Source organism: Fringilla coelebs, assembly GCF_963513975.1.
Source record: "Fringilla coelebs genome assembly, chromosome: Z".
Taxonomy (NCBI): Eukaryota; Metazoa; Chordata; class Aves; order Passeriformes; family Fringillidae; genus Fringilla; species Fringilla coelebs.
This window is the reverse complement of record NC_140031.1, coordinates 34,566,991-34,585,515: the sequence shown is the minus strand read 5'-3', so window position 1 is coordinate 34,585,515 and position 18,525 is coordinate 34,566,991. Positions and strand designations below refer to the sequence as shown.

The window sequence follows — 18,525 nt, the reverse complement described above, 5'->3', positions numbered from 1 at the left end:
AGCATACTGTTGGGGAAAAAAAAAGTAGTCATTTGCCCATTCCGATCTGTTCATCCAAGACATGGCTTGGAGAACAATGATGCCTTTTTCTTAAAAATTTAAGAGCCAGACACCGTTAAGGGATAAGGGGTTTTTACCTTGGTATTTGAATGAGGATCCCTATTGGTGCACCACTTCACCAAGGTGGGATGCACTGCAACACACACCACAACGCGCACGCATGTACAATTTATAGACCTTACAAATTAGCAAATCTAACAAGGACACCCCAATGGGAAGCCTGGATGAATGGCGTGATATTCCCCCATGCGTGGAATTTCACCCTGGATGGGCCAAATCTGCCTTACAGGATGTATTGTAGAGAGGACATTGGTTTCCCAAGATAGTGTAGGGTTTTCTGGCCTCCTACTATGAGGCCTTTAGGATGTTTGGTCTCCTGGCCTAACAGAATACTAGGACTATGCTAAGTTATCATACTTAAGGAATTACAAATATGCATGCTAGGAGTACTGAGGATAGATGAAAGTTATGTAAAAGGTATACAAAAGAAAAGGCAAAAAATCATCTTGGCATGAACAGAAATATATGGTTCCTTATAAGGGCAGTAGTAAACTTTACATTTAAGCAGCCACATTCCAGTCAGAGAATGAAATAACTTTATAAAAATTGTGACAGTTCTTCTGGTTCCCACATTGCAGTTCTGCTCTAGTGGCTGCAAAATATCTGTCTTGGTTCAATGACAGGAGCTCTGACAAATATCATTATTTCCTTTCATGCTGAGCAGTTCTTTACTGAATTGGTTTCAGAAATTCATGTTATTGTATTAATCATGGTTTTTGAGGGTTTTTTGTCCTATGTAGCTTCTGAAACTGTTCTTTTCTCCCTTGAATCTTTCTCTGTGGTTTAAAAAGAAGTATGTTAGAGAGCTTCTTTAAACCAAGAAGACTCCAGCTTTTGTGCTTTATAGGGCATTTCATAAAATGGGGTAATACTTTCCTTTTCTATAGCTTTTTGAGTGATTTCAGAAGTGATCTGAGGAACTTCTGCTCTATAGGAAACTGAGAGCTCTTAATTTAATCAAAGGAATTCTGGTGATGTAGGATTTGTTCTCTGCTGAGGCTGGTACAAGACAGTTTTTTCAAATCCTTTTCAAAAGTAAACTTTCTATTAAATGCTAACCAAAATTAAGTTGTAGGGGTCTAAGGGAAGTCTCTACTAATTGCAGTTTTAGCTTTCCTAAAGAAAAGAGTATGTGGGGGGTTAATTGGTTGCAATAGATTTTCTTTTTCAGTAGGGTAATTTAGAATTTAGAGTATCTCTCATCTTGAATTTATACACAACTTTTGAATTCCATGCTTACATCATTCTTCTATACCCATTCTTGAGTGACCTTATTTTTCAGAAAAGCTAGGCACCTGAAAAACAAGTTGCTATATGAATATATATTTGGGAACCTAACCTTAGCCATGCCTTTCTGTTTTCTCTCAACCTAATGTTGAACTCAGTTCAGGTGCTGTTGCCTGGCCCTTCAAGCACTGCAGCTAATGCTTCTTTCCATCTGTCTCTCAGTCTTGTTTCCTGGTATTATCACTGGGGGACTAGTGACTCTGAGGTTATGCAAAATTATGTGAGTGATTGAAACAGCTGAGGCAATTGGTCTTTCCTCCATCGTGGATCAAGGGTCTTACAGTATTCATTACCTTCCCAATTCCCTCCCAAGTTTCCTTTTGATCTTAAGGGGGCCCATAACAAAGCTGTTCTAAGGAGTTCCATTACGGTTGTTATTCTTTTTTGTTAGTTTAATTGTCTAGGTGAGTTATCCTGGGGCAGGAGTAGAACTGGTCCATAATAATGATGCTATCCAATGCATGCTTGGAAGGCAGGACTGCAGTAGCATCAGCCTGGACCAGCTGAAATTGTTGCAGATATCCAGTCTGAGTGATACATAGTGATTCAATGGAAACCAGGAGGAGTCACGGCAGTAACCAGATCTTTTCCTTCCTTCAAGACATAATCAACTACTTTTTAAAAAGTAGTTTTGTTAGTATTTTGTTAGTAGTTTTTGATAATGTTTAAAAAGTAGTCTAATCTATCAAAAGGATCTCAAGTATTACCTGTCACATCCTCCAGGGTAATCTCTTCCAGTCTTCAGTATGGAATGGCCCTCAATTGGAGACAAAAAGGGGATTTTAAAATATTTGAATTTCTTAGATAATCTTACTGCTGAACAGTTTAACTTAGCTAGCATCCATTAACAGCTATATGTGCAAAAGTTATACTCAGAGGACCTGGGGAAGAAAGCACAGAAAACTTGAAGGTCATAATAATCCACTCATGCATTGAGTTCAGTGTTTCCGTGACATATCCTTTGGCAAACTTTGTAGTGAATAATTACATGCTAATATGAAAATAGCCTAAATAATTCCCAGTGGTGTATCATTTATGGATTACCTGTATAGAACTGATGCACAAATTTTGCCATCTGTTTTAGTGCATGCAAATTATTTTAATCACAGCTTTTTTATGTTGTCCACCCAAAACTCTCAATGTTCTTTAAAGCAAAGAATTCTTATTACCATTTTTTATTCTTGCCTCTCCTGTAAAGTTATGTTTGCATAGCAGTTTTGAGTGTGGTTGACCTTTTGAGGTGGAAAAATGTGGATGAGTAAAAAGATAAAGATTTCAAACTAGAGCAATACAGTTATTGTGAAGTTCTTGTTATTACAAACTTATTTCTTATCAAAGTAACTTGTCCTGTGCTTTTCTGCTTTTTATCTTGCACATTCAGTCCATTCTTTTTATACTTAATGTTCTCCAAGTCCATTTGACCTATTTTTCTTTTCTCAAATGAATATTTCTGGAGTTTCAGATTACAAAAGCTTCTGGGTTGACCAAATTACCAAATTACTCTTTTATATTTATTCTCTACCCAGAAAGGTGGGATTGTTTGCATCTCTGTTTGCATCATTCCTTTAGAAATGGACACTTTCACTGATCTCCTTTTTGCCATACATGAGATTTCATTCCCCATGAATCTTACCTGTTGTTTATATGAGTGAAGCAGCTTGCCGTGCTTTCCTTTCAAAAAATTATGATCACAGAGTTGCATGATTCCTGTCACTCTATTTTGCATGTACCATAAAAGACAAATGTAGAAGAATTTTCCCTCTCCTTGTTCCTTTTTCCTTATCAACCTTTTGTCTCAGTGCGCTGCAGTATTTTATTGGACAGCATGCATTACATGGTGCTTTTATCTCAAAGTGCAGTGTCTGGTATGTGTTACTAGCAGTAGTCCATTGCCATATCAAAGCTGCCAAAGTAAAGGAGCAGAACTCTGATTCTGGGCTCTGCCAAGTCTTCTACCTGTGCCCTTCACTGTGATACTACCCTAACTTATATTGCATACTGTTGTAAATAGCATGCAGATGTTTCTTTCATTCAGTTGTTTCAAAGAAAACCCTATCTTGACACTTTTATTAATTTGTAATTCCAGATGGCTTTATAGAAAGCTTGCTAGTCTTCTAAAAAGCGCTGTTATTGTAAAAGTGCACATGAAATCAGAATAGTGAAAACATAAGTAGCAATTGGGAAGTCTTCTTTGGCTATGTACAAATATGCCTTTCTGCTTTGTATGCTTTCAGACTGTTACTAAATAATGAGAAGTTAATGGGGCCATTTCACTTTGTGAAAGGAGGGTCTGTTAACAGTTTCTGCAAGATACACAATTTGACGTCAGTTATGTCAGAGATCAAATGTTTGTTCTTTCTGATTGCTGATATGAGCTCACTGATTTGGAAAAGTCCTGTGGTTATTAAGACATCAACACCATCTAGTACACAGTAGAAAGTTTGCTCTTCTTTTACAGATGGTGTTTGGAAAGACGTAAGAGATCTTCAGATGCTTCTGGGGAAAGCAGAAGACACAGTAGTTGACAGTAAATATTAAGTAGGCTAATAGGGAGTAGAGGAGTGAGATAGATTTAAGGCCTTTGGAATGAAGCCTTGAATTTGGAAATTATTGGAGAAGGAACAAAGCCCAACCCACCTCTTCCATGCAGGTTGTCTGTCACATGCAGAATTCACAAAATACGGAAGTTACAAATTAAAATCTATGTGCTTTGTTGAATGAGCACAGTATGCTTTGTTTCCAAGGACTTCTACACTTTGGTTCCTTCAATGAATTTTTAGTTTTATTTGCATTGTTGCAAAAACATTTTTATCTGAAAGAATCTTAGCAGATTATTTTTGAAATTAAGGATATAATTTGTAGCTATAGTTTTTGATGCTGTTCCTGTGACCTTGGATATTACAATGGTAGTGTGTTTCACCTTGAAGTACAGGTTAGTGCACAAGGACTACCACTTTAAATGGAAGAGGAAGGGACTCTTGTAGGTTGTCAAATCTTCTGGGTAATCACATGTATTCTGAGTATTTGTAGACTTTGATGGAAGTGGTATTTTCTGAAGTTCCACATTTTCTCTTTTTTTCCCATCTGAAAGCTAAAGGAGGAAGATAGATGATCTGACATTTCTTGCAGTAAATCAAAGCATTACAGCATGAGCATATGTTTTTTTTATAGTATGAATAATATAAGTTACTTTTCAAATCCAGCCAGCAAACTAAGAAAAAAATCTTACTCCTATTATGACATTTTAAAAAAACGTCCAAGTACTGCGCTGTATTCCTGAAACTGGGAGGAGGAAGGAGGGGAGGGCAACTGTAGAAATCAAACAGTATCAGAATCTTAGCATTGTGCTCAGATTAGTTGCTGAGAGACTAAAAGATCTGTCAGGGCACTGAACCTAATGTGTGTTTTTAAAGCTAGGTAAATAAAAGTGGTGTGAACAGCTGACATGACTTAGAGTAGATGAACAGTCTAAATGGCAGTATTGTGTTGGTTTTTGCTTGCTGTTTTCATTATAGCATTTGTGCTGGCCTGATGGTATTATAAAGACCAGGAGAAAGAGTTTTTTTCCCCCTTTTTATTTTATTTGTGAATTTCAGCACTTTGTGTATGACTTCTGATTTTCATCTTATTATTTTTGAGGCAAAATAAAAACCAAATCAGATAGATAGGGCTTTTTGTTTGTTTGGTTAGTTGGTTTTTTGTTTGTTTTGGGTTTTGGTTTTTTTTTTGTTGGCTTTTCTTATTAGATATCACAGGCTACACAGTTTCCATTCTGCTTTTTTTAGCTGTTCACTCTGAAATTGCTCATTCTAGCATTAATTAGCAAGAACAGCATTTTCCCGTTTTCACAAATACGATCACAAATTTTACACAGATGATTTTACTTTCAGTCATCCTTAAAACCGCCATAATCAGTTGTGGGTTGGGAGATCTTGAAAAGGTTTCAGACCTAATTGTTTGGGATTTTTCTTTACTTTTTCCCTCCTTCTTCTTTAAATTTATGTGACACTTCTTTTGTTTCCCTGCCCAATAGACAGGAAATTTAGATTTTTTTTTTTTTAGTTACTTTTTTTAGTGGCATAAATGAATGGTGTTTATGATGCAGTAAAAAGTTTGCTCTACTTTTGTAGTAATAGACATAAGAGATCTTTCAGTACTTCTGCAAAGAGTGGAAGTCACAGCACATGACAGTGGAGGTTTATTAGGCTGACAGGCATTACAGGGATTGGGTGGATTAAGTGCTCTCAAATTGAAAATCTGAATTTTTTAAGATATGAAGCTTTTAATGACTTTTAAATGATTGTTGGGTCCATTGCAATATCTAAACATTTACTTCATTATCAGGATACATCAGCTTAAAAATACATATTTATCTTTTACTCCTCAGATGTTTCAGATATGGGAACACACAAGCTTGTTATTAGATGTCTACGTGTCCTTCTGGTACAAAGTGAATCTATTTCAAACTAGTGTTTGGGACATTATTTAAAAAAAAATAGAGAGCTGATGTGTGTACATATATATATATATACACACACGCACGCACACAAATATATATATATACACACACACAAAAATATGTATGTATCTATATATATATATATATATATATATATATATATATTATATATATATATATATATATATATATATATATTCTTGTAACTGAGTGGCTACATACATCAACTCAATTTTTATTTGGAGGTTTTGTAACTGCCTGAGCACTCATGTATAAAAAATATTTTCTGGCATTAAAAGACATAAGGTTTTGCAGAGGGGGTTAACTTGTGATGACTGTTGAGAAAGCTGATGACTGTTGAGAAAGCTGTTGGATCTTTGATGTGTTGTTCCTTTTACCACTCTGCATTAAATTAGGCTTCCTTTCACTTCTTTAGATCGGTGTATTGGCGCTCTGCCTAGCAGTGCTTGCAGGTTCCTGAGCACCACTCTTCATTGTCTGATAAACTCAGAAGGAAGGCAATTAAACCATGAAAATTATGGTCAGCATTGTTTTAAAGCATGGAGAAAAGCTTCTTTAAGGAGCTAAAATGTAATAAAACAAATATAAATCCTACTATTCACCTGAAGCTAATAAGTCATTTGCCTCTTGAGCCTTCTGAAAATAATGCTGATACCTTTGGATGGATTTTGTATGGAAACAAGATGTGTGTAGGCAATTTTTAAGTGTGTCAGAGGATTTTTTTGTGTCCTAAACTCCTTAATTTACAAATAATCTGATAAATAATCCTACTGTTCAAATTCTGCTGGAGAGTGTAGGGAAAAAAGATGGACAGTTTTGATTGACCTAAGTTGGTCGACTAAATTTGAATATTGTCCAGAGTACCAGCAAGTTTCATGGAATAATAAACAAGATAAGATGAGATCTAATTTGGAAATCCAGTGCTGTTGTGCATATTGTATTAGTTGGCAGAGAATCCAGACAGGAGGGAGACTTTATAAATGCATCATCTATAAGAGAAGTTTGTTCAGTGCCTAAGAAGGTATGAACTCAACTCTTTATCATTTCAAAGAAGTAGGCGAGTTAGCTTTAATAGTGCCTTTTGATGCTGAAGCTGCCTTCAGGTAGCTCCAAGAATACCATGAATGGTTTTTAGGGTGCTTGAGCTTGGGGTAGGGGAAACACAAGAGAACAGGTATTAAAAGAGTAGCTTTTTATTAATGAATATGTATTCATGGATTTCTTCCACTGTAGAGCATTTTTGGCTTAGAAGACTTGTGTCTTCTGGCAAAATTTTGTGTAACAAAGGTCTCCAGTTTCATATTAGAGCTGAAATCTGGCAGTGTATGACGGTTCCCAAAGTAGTTTGGGGGAAGAATGCAGTCTTACAGATCTGCAAATCCTTTTAGTGAGTTGAAGAATTGACTGTAAAAGCTACTCTCACACCTTCCATAAGGAAAATACGTCTGAACAAATCTCACCAGTAAGTTACGAAGGAATTTTACCAGATGACTCTCTTAAATGGAATTCAATATAAATGCTGTTGGTAGGACTAGAAATTCTTGTCAGCATCCTTACATGTTGTACTGACAAGCTGCTGTGATCAAGAAAGAATGCAGTCTTGGTGTGTAAACTCCCAGTTACTTAGGACAGATAGAATGTATTCTGATAATATTTTTTTGTCTGGTTCTGAATTAGTATCATTGAATCATATGAATCATATGAATTTAATGTAAGAGTCTTTGTGCTTTTCTGAGGAGTCACCTGCCATATTCTTTAGTGTCCTGGCAAAAGAGAACTATTCAAGGATTAAGAAACAGTTAAATAAATAGGTGATCTGAAATGCAGAGAACTATGAGAATGAAGTTTCTGGGTTGAGGCCAAAATTGTGTATTCCATCCCAATGCATTCACTTGCCAAAAAAACCCCAAAGTGTTTCTGAAAATGTATTTGTCTGAACTGTACCATCTATTTTATTTGTATATTATTAACCTTAAACACACATAATTGTTTCATGAACTCTTTAATTTCTAGTATTCTCCTTCTGCCCAATGGAAAATTTAAAGCTTCATTTAACCTTGTTTTGTCTTGGTTTTTTTTTACTCCTCATATTTAAAATTAAAGATTATACCTGTGAGAAGTTATAAACATGTTTTCTTTTGCATGAGGTTTCTAACTCACTGCAGAAGCCTGACAGCAGTACATCCAGGGATATGTCTGTATTAAAAGCTATGAAGAATATTTCAATTTTAACTATCAATCAGAACAAGAACATGTAATTACAATTACAAGAACATGTAATGAAAAGTTACATGGCTTCTATTTGGAGTATGATTCCTCAACAGCATGTTTTATTAATGCTTTTTAAAAATTATTTAAGAAAATGGTCTAAATATACTAAGAAATGCATTCTCAAAAAAAAACCCGAAAAGTTTTCATAGTAATGGAAAAAAAATAAACCTGATTTTTGGTTGAACGAACTAATACATAGGCCTTTAGGAATCAAGCAATAGCTTTTTTTCATGGATATTGGCTTTCACTGAAGTTGTTGGAAGTTGTAAAGTTAATTGAAATTGAGCTGAGAGGCCATTTGGGTGTAAAAATACCTGTTCATATGAGCTGGGCCTCAGCAACTGAGGTTGTGTAAAAAGAACTGGTTATTTATAATCTGGAAAAATTAATACCTTATGCTGTTAGTAAAAGGTAAATTTTAACTATATAAGGAATATGGAATTAAAAATTCAGGAGCAAGAAATCAAAGCTGGGTAGGAAGCTCACATTTGCTGTCCTCCATCTCTGTTCCAAAATGCCAGCTATGTGGTTGGAAGGGTGGTGTTGACATTGTGGGCTTCTGGCTGGTCAGAGAAATTAAAAAGGTGTCCCTGTAGCTCTAGAGGAAAATGCATATGGCACTTTTTCCCCAGAGTGATGGAAATTGCAGTTTGTGTTAGTTAAAAAGCATGTGGTTCTATGATTCTAGTGTGAGAAGCTAAACTGTGAAGCACGATTTATTTTTTTTCTGAAGCATACAGTGAATAGATGTGATTTTTTTCAAAGTCTGCATTTAGGACTAGAAGGTGTTTGGAGCAGAAGGGTGGAACTGAAAACTGTAATCTTGTGTTTTAAGAAGATAGTAGTTTTTGTTGCACATAAGATTTGTGACCAAAATGTTGACTCTTCAAGAGTATTTGGGAAAAAACCTCTTTAAATTCTTACTATACTTTAATGTTTCTCTTTCTTTATTATCAGTTAGGATAGCATCTAAGAAGCTAAAGACAAGAGCCTTATAGCCATCTTTCACTCATAGTTTAAACGCAGCCAGCCGCTGAGCTCCCCACACTGGCTCACTCACTACCCCCTGATGGAAGTGGGGAGAGAATCAATAGGGTAAAAGTGAGAAAACTCAGGGGTGGAGATAAAGACTGTTTATCTCTAAATAGGTGAATAGGTAAATCGAAAGCTGTGTGTGCAAGCAAAGCAAAATAAGGAATTCATTCACCATTTCCCATGGACAGGAAGCTGTTCAGCCATTCCCAGGGAAACAGGGCCCCATAACATCTAACGGTGACTTGGGAAGGAAAACAAGTCACTTTGACCATCCTCCCTTCCTCTTCCCCCATCTCTATATGCTGAGCATGATGCCATATGGTCTGGAATGTCCCTTTGGTCAGCTGGGTTCATCTGTCCTGGCTGTTTCCTTTCCCAGCTCCTTGTGCATTGCCAGCCCACGCATTGGAAGGGCGCAGCAAGGCTGCAGAAAAGGCCTTCATGCTGTGTAAGCACTATGCAAGAGTAGAAAACATCCCTGAATTATCAAGCACAAATCAAAAATGTTACCCCATGCTAGCTACTGTGAAGAAAATTAACTTTATTCCAGCCAAAGTCAGCACACTACAATATTTCTGAGACAAAATATTTTCTTCCTCTACCCACCCCTACTGTATGTCTTACTTTATTGTGAGCTTTTCCTTTGTCAGGTACATAGAGAGATTCAGTGCTTTAGTTACAGTAGTTTCCTGCTATGGTAACAAAAAAATAAATAGTTGTAGCTTAGCCTGGAAGTGAGTCCAAGACTGTAAGTTGTGACCTGTCTTTGAACTGTTAAACCTCATCAGAACTGAGACAGTCGCTGTTGCTCTGCACATTATAAAGCATGTGAGAAGGAACTACTGGTTCAGTAGCTCGAGGGCAGGAAGAAAATAAACAAAGTATTACTTGCTTTGCAAAAAATTGTTAGCATGGAACTAGAGATGGTTGTCACAGTGCAGATTTTGAAAGTTGTTTAACACAACCACAGTTAAGATAGAGTGGTGTGTTTTGTTTCTCAAAAGATTAGAACAAAAACAGTTCTATTCTAGATGCCTATAGGAAATGAACTAACACATACAGGAAAAATTTATGTAAAGAAATACATAGGTGTATGAATTTTTATACTTAGTAGTTACTGAACTTGGTCTCTTGTTTGTTTCCTATTGTTGTCAGCATTCCAGGGGTATATCTTTACCTAAGTGTTCTTGAATAATTTCTCTGTCTGTGCTAGGAAAAAACCAGGCTTTTCTCCCATGTCTAGCATGAGTGCTTTCTCCAGCTAACTTACTGAATGAAAGCTCCCATGTTGCATTTATGTTTGGCTTTTGCTGAGTCTGTGTGCTCATAATTTAGGAAGTTTTATGTGTAGCGGAATATCATATTGTATCAATAGTCTTGGGATGTATGTGGAGAGCAACAGCTTGGGTGGGGATTGGTGTTTTAACCCACTGATCAGTTCTTTAAAAGTCTTCTACTAGTAATTAAAATGACATTTCTTTTCCTGCAAAACTGTTTTAGCAAGTTCTTGGTGCCTTTGTGTACTGATAGAGTTGTAAGCATGGGTGAATATTAATATAAATGTGTGAATATAGTGAGGTGAACTACATACAATTTAAAAAGCTATAAACACAAAGTCATTGCCTTTAAGTAGGAGTTCAGTGTATAGGTGACTGCTAACGCATATCCAAATGAAGGAATTACTCATTAACACACATTGCTTACATGGAGGCTACATTGAAGAGTGCAGTTAGCTGCAGGAGGAAAATACTGGTATGCAATGTAAGAAGTGTGTTTTCTAAGGAGGCATTGTTTTCTTCCCAGAAACTCCAAGTTTCTATTTGTTGTGTCCCCCCCCCTTTTTCTTTTTTTGGTTCAGGCGCTTCTCAGAAAAAAAGGAAAAGAAAAGAAAATACTGACTTTGACTCCTTTTATTAAAAGATTCCTTGGTAGTGCTAAGTATACTCTTTAGATTAATGGAAAATTAAAATCAGTGAATGAGGCCCAAGAATACTTTCTTAAACCAATTTTTTATTATGTACAAGGTGCTATTTGAGCTGCTTAAAGACAAAGTGAGATTTTCTTCTCATTTGAGGTATCATTAGATTTTTCTTAATTTGTAATCTGTGACTTTTCAACGTGCTGTCTTCCAAACCATCACAACTATTTCTTATAAGTGATTGGAGATCATAAGGCTACAAGATTAATAACACATGTAAATTACACAACACTCCAGAGCATGTATGTGTACTGCTCTACATAAATGTTTTATTGTAGTGGGGCTTGTGCCACAGGGATGAAATATCTAGGGCAAAAAGGAATTACTCTGCACTGATTCCCTCCTGTGTAACACTGCCAGTTTCTAAGTATATTAACCAAGTTATAATGTGTTTTAAGTATAGTAAGTTCTAAGTGTAGTAACCAAGTTATTTGACATGATTCTTAAAAAGCCTCACTTGTAGCTGAATACTTGCTTTGGGTGAAGAATAGTAATTAAAGGAAATCTACAGCTATTCTGTGAGATGGAAATTTGTTACGGCTTAGTGATGACAGCTATTTCTTATAATAGGCTGCGAAAACATTACCACCACCAATGAATGGCTTGATCTTCACTCTCAGCTCCAGATGACCTGTTCTGTTGTTCATAAGGGTAAGTATAATTCCCTTGTGAAAGTATTGGTAAAATTTAGAATTATTTTAAACCATGTCATTGTGCCTTTTTGTTTTGTTTACTTTGGCAGACACACTCAGAGTGTCTTACCAAGGTGATCTCTATCTTAGTGATTTATTCTTGGTCTAGAATGGCTTTACAGCTGTGATAGGATACAATGTCAAATAGTTAGAGCATGATGCCCATAACGCCAAGGCTGTGGCTTTGATCCCTGTATGGGCCATTCACTTAGGGATTAGACTCAGTGATCATTGTGGGTCCCTTCAACTCAGAATATTCTGCAATTCTGTGGTAGTCTATGATTTCCTTGCTACTTTAAGGAGATACAGCCAAGGATCTTAGACTACTGAGACATGCCACTGAATATCTGACTCGCAAGCTTCATAGTTTTGCCCTTTCAAGAACATCTCATGCAGTAGGCTGAGGAGCAAGACTTCACGGCATGCTGGTGTGGGGAAAAGAAGCAGAGTCATGTAGAATCAGTTGTATATTGGACATATTGCTCATGGGCCGCTGCTATCCTTTTAGTCTGTGTGGAAAATGCAAGGAATATCCTAGATATGTCACTGATCTCTGAAAAGTTTGCAAAATGGATAATAAATTATAGGATTTTTCCTATAAATAAATTATAGGAGTTAGCAAAAATAGATAATAAATTATAGGATTTTTCTGAACAGTTACTTTTGTAAAGGCAAATACCTTCTTTGTAACTTAAGCTTCTGTTATTAGATGTCGTCTGTTACTGAAAATGGAGACATTACTGCTGGAAAGCCAAATGAAGAGAAAACATATAAAAAGGTAACTAAAACATTCAACCTTTTCATTGTGGTTTTTTTCTTCATGTTGGTAATTCAGACCTGCTGTATGTGAATATATTTCAAAACTGATTAAAACCAAGAACAAATAAAACATGTTCCATGGGGGTTTTGAAATTACTTCATCCCTTCTGTGAAATCATAAGGTATTTCTATCCACCACAGAACTGACTATTTAAAACTTGTTTGGCTTTAAAGTTTAATATCTTGCTAGATTGATAGAAATTCTTTGTTCTTAGCAACAGATACATCTCTGGGCTTAAACACTGTTGTAAGAAATTTACTGTTTCCAAATGCTTTGAGTGTTTATGTGATCTGTCTAGATTACAAACCCAAAAAGCAAAGCATCTTTCCAGCACTTTGCCAAGCAGACCACTAGTTGTTTGCTAAGTATTTTTTTTAAAAGAGATGTGTAAGAGAGGACATATTTAATGTAGGAGCCTGCATCAATAGTCCATTTAGATATTGCTGATAAAGGTTTGGGGTTTGTTTTTCTGATACTGATTGTCTGTGACCAGCAATTTTGATAACTAAGCTGAACTATAAAAGCAAATTTTTCTTTACATATTTATACAACCAATTGTTAGCTACTGAATTTGATCATTACTTTGATGAATCATCTCAAAGAAATTGTGATTATGTTTTTAAATTAATTCTGTAATCTAGCGCAGAGGTCCACATGCTTTTGCAGTACATACAGTGATTGGGGTTTTTAATTTCTGGGTGTTGCTTACAGCAACCAGCAACTGCTGGTAAAGTCAAGGATATTAGTAAGCTATTTTTTACCACCCGTTTTCCTGGCATTTACATTGCCAGTACCTTGGTGGCCTTAACATTTCAGATAATTTTCTCAGAAATGAAAGGAAATAATGTTTGTTTTAAATACGGGTTTGTTTAAATTTCCCAACTGATTACTTTAAAATATAGAAGTTGGAATTTGTCTTGACAATTAGTATGAGAAAGGAAGAAATGTTTGGTGCCTGAACTTCTCCAGGTTTATGTTGCTAGACTTGACTAGTAATAGCCGTAGGCAAGCTGCCATTCCCCCTGGTCATCCCACATACTCTTCTCTGTTCCTCTTCGACTATAAATTCACAACCTTTCAGAGGAAGCCGTAGAAAGTCTCCTCACTATGGCATAAATTCTACTGTGTACCTACTGGAAGTTCCTCTGACAAGACCTGTGATTCACAGCCACATCACACTCACATATCACAGTGACTGTCACCTCCAAGTTCTGTCCCTGAACTGCCAGTTGTTGTATCTTATGCCAATTTATTTCCTTTTCATATAATTGCACCTTGAGTTCTTCTATGCTGCATATGGCCCTAATAGTTTGATATTATTACCTAATAGTATCATCATGCTCCTCCTTTTTGTGGTAATTTTAATAAAATATTAATAAATTTTGATCTCAAAATTTATTCATGCAGAGCTAACTGGTAACATATATTGGCCTGATGCCTCACTTTTAACAATGTCTCTCTTTTCTTAAGCAAAATTTCTTGGAAATTTTGCACCTTCTGTTAAATGTTGAAGACTCTGCTTGAGTAGGGAGGCTGGTCCAGATGACCCCACTGGTAGTCCCTTCCAACCTAAACCGTTCTTTGATTCTGTGATCCTCACCTCCTTCAGATATTCCATATATGTTATTTTTGGTTTTAAATGGATGTTCAGAGGTCCCAGTAGTATATGTCTGGAAATATAGCATAAGCCTGGCAGGACTTGTGTTCATCAGAGGCATTTCATGTAATTTCTCATTTAATTCCATGGTTTTAGGTAAGTTACACAGAGAAATCTTGCTCTGAAGAAGGCTTGTTTGCAGCCAGAAGCTGCATGTCCTAAATTTCCCACAGGTGTTCCGTTTACAGTTCTCCAGTCATGTATTGTTACACTTGTTTGATTGAAAAATGCTTACAGTCCTTCCTAAGATTTCCTGTGCCACTTTCTCCAGAAGTCTGGGCTGGGGAAGAGCTTGTTTCCTCAGCTGGTGCTTTTTCAGCTACTTGGGCTATTTCAGGTAGTTATAACTGCTATCCATGTACTACAAACTTCTGTAGTAATGACTGTATTTCACTGCTTTAAGGTAACTTGATTTAGGTGAAAATAAGCTATCTGCAGGAGATCACCTCCAACTTCATCCATGATAAAACTTTCCAGAATAATAAGTAGTCTGTAAGGCTATCAGGTTTTTCTCTGGAATTTTAGATTATTGCAATATATCCTCTATTATTTTGTTCATCTCAGCTAAAATAGAGGTAGGTAACATCTTTATCTGAATTAATCAAATCTCCAGCTCTTCTATTTCCTACAGTAGTCAGCTGACTTGCCATCTGCATGAATGCAAACATCTTGAAGTTCCAAGAATTTTCCTACATTACTACAACTTTGTGAAAGGGCTTGCATGAGCATTGCTACAGTACCCTTTCAGACTCTGAAATGCATAACTGGACCAAGACAGACCATGATTTTTATTATGAATTCTGCTCTTTCTTGCCACTGTTTTCTTTTTAACTTTCAGTTTTTCTGCTGCTGCATTTTGACATAAATGCTCCTTTGGCTTTTAATTGTTATTATGTAGTCAAAGTCTTGAGAGAAGAGGGAAAACAACTTTCTCTTCACTTGTTTTGGGGTTTTTAGATTTTTAGGTGGTTGTTGTTGTTGTTTGGGGGATTTTTTTGTTTGGGTTTTGTTTGGGTTTTGTTTGGTTTTTGTTTATTTGGGGTTTTTTGTTTGGTTTTTTGTTTTTCTTTTGGTTGTGAGATTTGGTTTCTCCCTTTTGAAAACCAAGGTGTTTTTCTCTCTTTTAAATGTTGTTTTTTAAGGTGGGGCTGCAAGTTGTTCAGCTGCACACATTTTTTACCAACATTATAATCTGAAACTACTTATGGATTTTCTGTTTTGAGAAGTTGTTAAGTCTACAGTGTGAATATGAATAATAAAGTGTTTCAGTCACCCAGATCAAAGAACTTAGTTAATGAAAGAGACACTTCACAGATACATGTTCCATACAGCTTTTAAGGTAGAGAATTAAAATAAGTTTGAGATCAAAGACATTGTAAATTGTGCAGATTATGGCCAGTTCTTTCAGGGTGGAGGGTTTTTTGTTGGTTAGCTTGTGTTTCTGTTGCTTGTGGTTTGAGGTTTTGGTTTGGGTTTTTTGTTTGTTTGGGTTTGTGTTTTTTTTTTTTTTTTTTTTTTTTTTTTTTGTGAGGGTTTTTCTCAGAGAGAAACAGGGTAAGGGATATAAGAGAGACTGGTTATTTGTTCCATTGCATGCTTACAAAAATCAGGTCACCAGACTATAGTTTCTCTTGGATATTTGTATCCAGTCACAGACATCTGGAGTATGCAGTTGCTGCTTTTTTTCATTTCCTCTCTATTTTGCAGACTTTGTTGTGAGAAGCTGCTGACACAAATGCAGTTTCTGCATTGCAATGCCATCAGTCACACAAGCCCTGAGTCTGCTCCCTGTCAAATCACATTTCAATAGCATCCTGATGCTTAATAATAGGAAGGTGGCAAGAATGCAGATCAGAGAGATCTGTCAAAGCAAATTAGAAGTGTAGAAGAAAATCACACCAAAAAATAGATGTAAATGTGCACTTGTGAAAATCTGTTACTGGATTGCCACAATCTCTGTTTAGTCTGAAGGCTGCCACACAAGTATATAATTTGTTTCTTGCCATTACATATCTTGCAGCTCTTCTGTTTAGTGTTTTACAAGCACTTTATGTAACCTGTTCAAAACTGCATATCGTGAGTCACTTTGCCAGGAGCAAGGGAAATTTGCCTGGATAGAGGAAGCCAGCTACCTATTGTTAGAGCTCGCAAACATGTGCAAGCAGCATTGCTCCATCTCTTTTAGCATTGACTTATCCTCTGCATCTAATGCCTGCAGGTAGGGTACTATTTCTTGTAGATGCTGCAATTTCATAACTGAAAGTTTTGCTGCACTGGGACCTCAGTGGCAGATTTTATGTACCTATAAAGATACTAAAATGACTGCAACTTTGCCTGGAGCTATGGCTACTTCCAAGCTCAGAGGTCTCAAATTCTTTTCCTCAAAGATAGAACAACCAGAGTAGTTGGGTTCATGGCTACTACTGAAGCTTAAGCATAAATGTTTTGACATGGAGGAAAAATTAATTGAAAGCCATGGAGTCACCTGAATCCAATTCTGGAAAACGAAGAGAGATAAGATTCATCTTGGATAAGGAAATTATTCTGATTGCAGTTGAACTGTAACAGTTGCACAGACACACACAGTTGCACAGGAGTCCACCTTCATGAAGTGTGACTTGCGGAAGGTGGGCAAACATCTGCTAGAGAGAAGGGGTGCGAACTGAAGAAAGATTGGGGAAGTACTGTGGCCGTAGTGACCCATGGTCACAAGCTGTGGAGAAACAGTTATGATTAGTTATTTTAATGGGATTTTCTGGTAACTCTATTTTCATATCCCGATTTATGATTAATTATGTGTCAGCTGCAGAAAGCATGCTGAGATGGGGTAGCCACCTCCATCCAGAAGTTTCAGTGGAAACAGTGTCAAGAACTGTTGTTTCAATGAGACTGTAACCACAGCAGGCACTCAAGACAGATCAAGTGCAGGAGCAATGGACTAGGCAATAACCACATGCACGTCTTGAATCTAATTGAAATTCCTAATATTCTAAGAGAGCTATTTTTAAATATGGCTTGAGAAAGATGTATTGTTCAATAGGCATTCTCCTCAGATGGTTTGGCTTAGGAGTTTATACAATTAATGGCAGGTTCTATCTTCTCAGAAGTCTGGAAAAGATAAACTGTGTTTGCAGGGAAGTGATAGCATGGGTGGATTCCTAGTACTTATATTAACTAGTAAAACTGAAGAACAAATGCCCACTTGTAGTAGAAAACTCAGATCTGGCATAAGCCATGTAGCTTCAACAATTTTGATCAAGTGAGACCTGTGAATATTTTTCTTCCTTTTTCAGAGAATTTATTTACTTACTGAGACTTTTTCCTGAAGGCAGGTAGCTGTTTCACCCCAGTCCAGGTCATTGTCCAACAGAGGAGAAGGGTGGGATAGTGAGGAAGATGAAAGCAGATTTCTCCAAGTACAGTAGCAGAGAGAAATGAACCAGTGACAACTACTTTGTGGGATGCATGTTGGCAAAGCAGTGTTAACCAGTGAAGGCTTCTGTTCAGATGTCTGTTTCTCCCCATCTTTTACAAAGAGCTGTGGTAGCTAGATGTCTGTGCCATTTCATTTGGCAGATTTAAAAACCTGTAGGAATGACAGTAGTAAGGAAGGTGAAAGAAAGCAATCATCATTTTGCCTTTCACGGTGATAATGAGGTAGAATTTCCAAGGCAGAGTTAATTTCTCTGCATCACTTTATGGCACCTGCAATAAACCAGCTGTCTTCTGGAAAAATCACCATCTTTGCTATAGAAAGTTCATAGGTCAAACTTCAGCCGCAATAAAATATTATAAAAGGGGAGAACACAAAAAAAAACAAGGACAAAGATCACATTCATGATGGCTTAAAGGGTTTCCCTAGGATATCTACTTTTGAAGAAGCCTAGAATGTTAGTGTTACATTTCATGAACATGTAGGAAAGGCATATAGATTTAGCAAAGAGCAATTGAAAGATGAACAGAAAAATAACTGAATGACATTAGAGAGGAACTTCTATTAAATTAGATTAAGCCTGTGCCCTCCTGCTCAGCTCCAATCTGCTTATGGTTTGTTAAATGATTTATGCCATTAATTGTCTCATACAATTACCTGGAAATTATAAGGACACTTGTTTAAAGGAAAAAATCCATTTACCATATCTAAAATCTTTGTGTACAATGTAGTCTGTACATTTACTGACACGT

The 18,525-nt window shown here is 36.5% G+C and overlaps 1 protein-coding gene across 2 annotated transcripts in view; it reads left to right on the top strand.

Annotated features, from left to right (window-relative positions):
- PIP5K1B (phosphatidylinositol-4-phosphate 5-kinase type 1 beta) overlaps positions 1 to 18,525 on the top strand; it is a 97,018-nt gene that overhangs the window by 23,559 nt on the left and 54,934 nt on the right. For both annotated transcript variants that reach the window (XM_084224557.1, XM_084224556.1), the window contains exons 4-5: positions 11,742 to 11,822; positions 12,573 to 12,641. In XM_084224557.1, the coding sequence (XP_084080683.1) occupies positions 12,573 to 12,641 (69 nt within the window). In that variant the 5' untranslated portion in view covers positions 11,742 to 11,822. The remainder of the gene's footprint in view (positions 1 to 11,741; positions 11,823 to 12,572; positions 12,642 to 18,525) is intronic.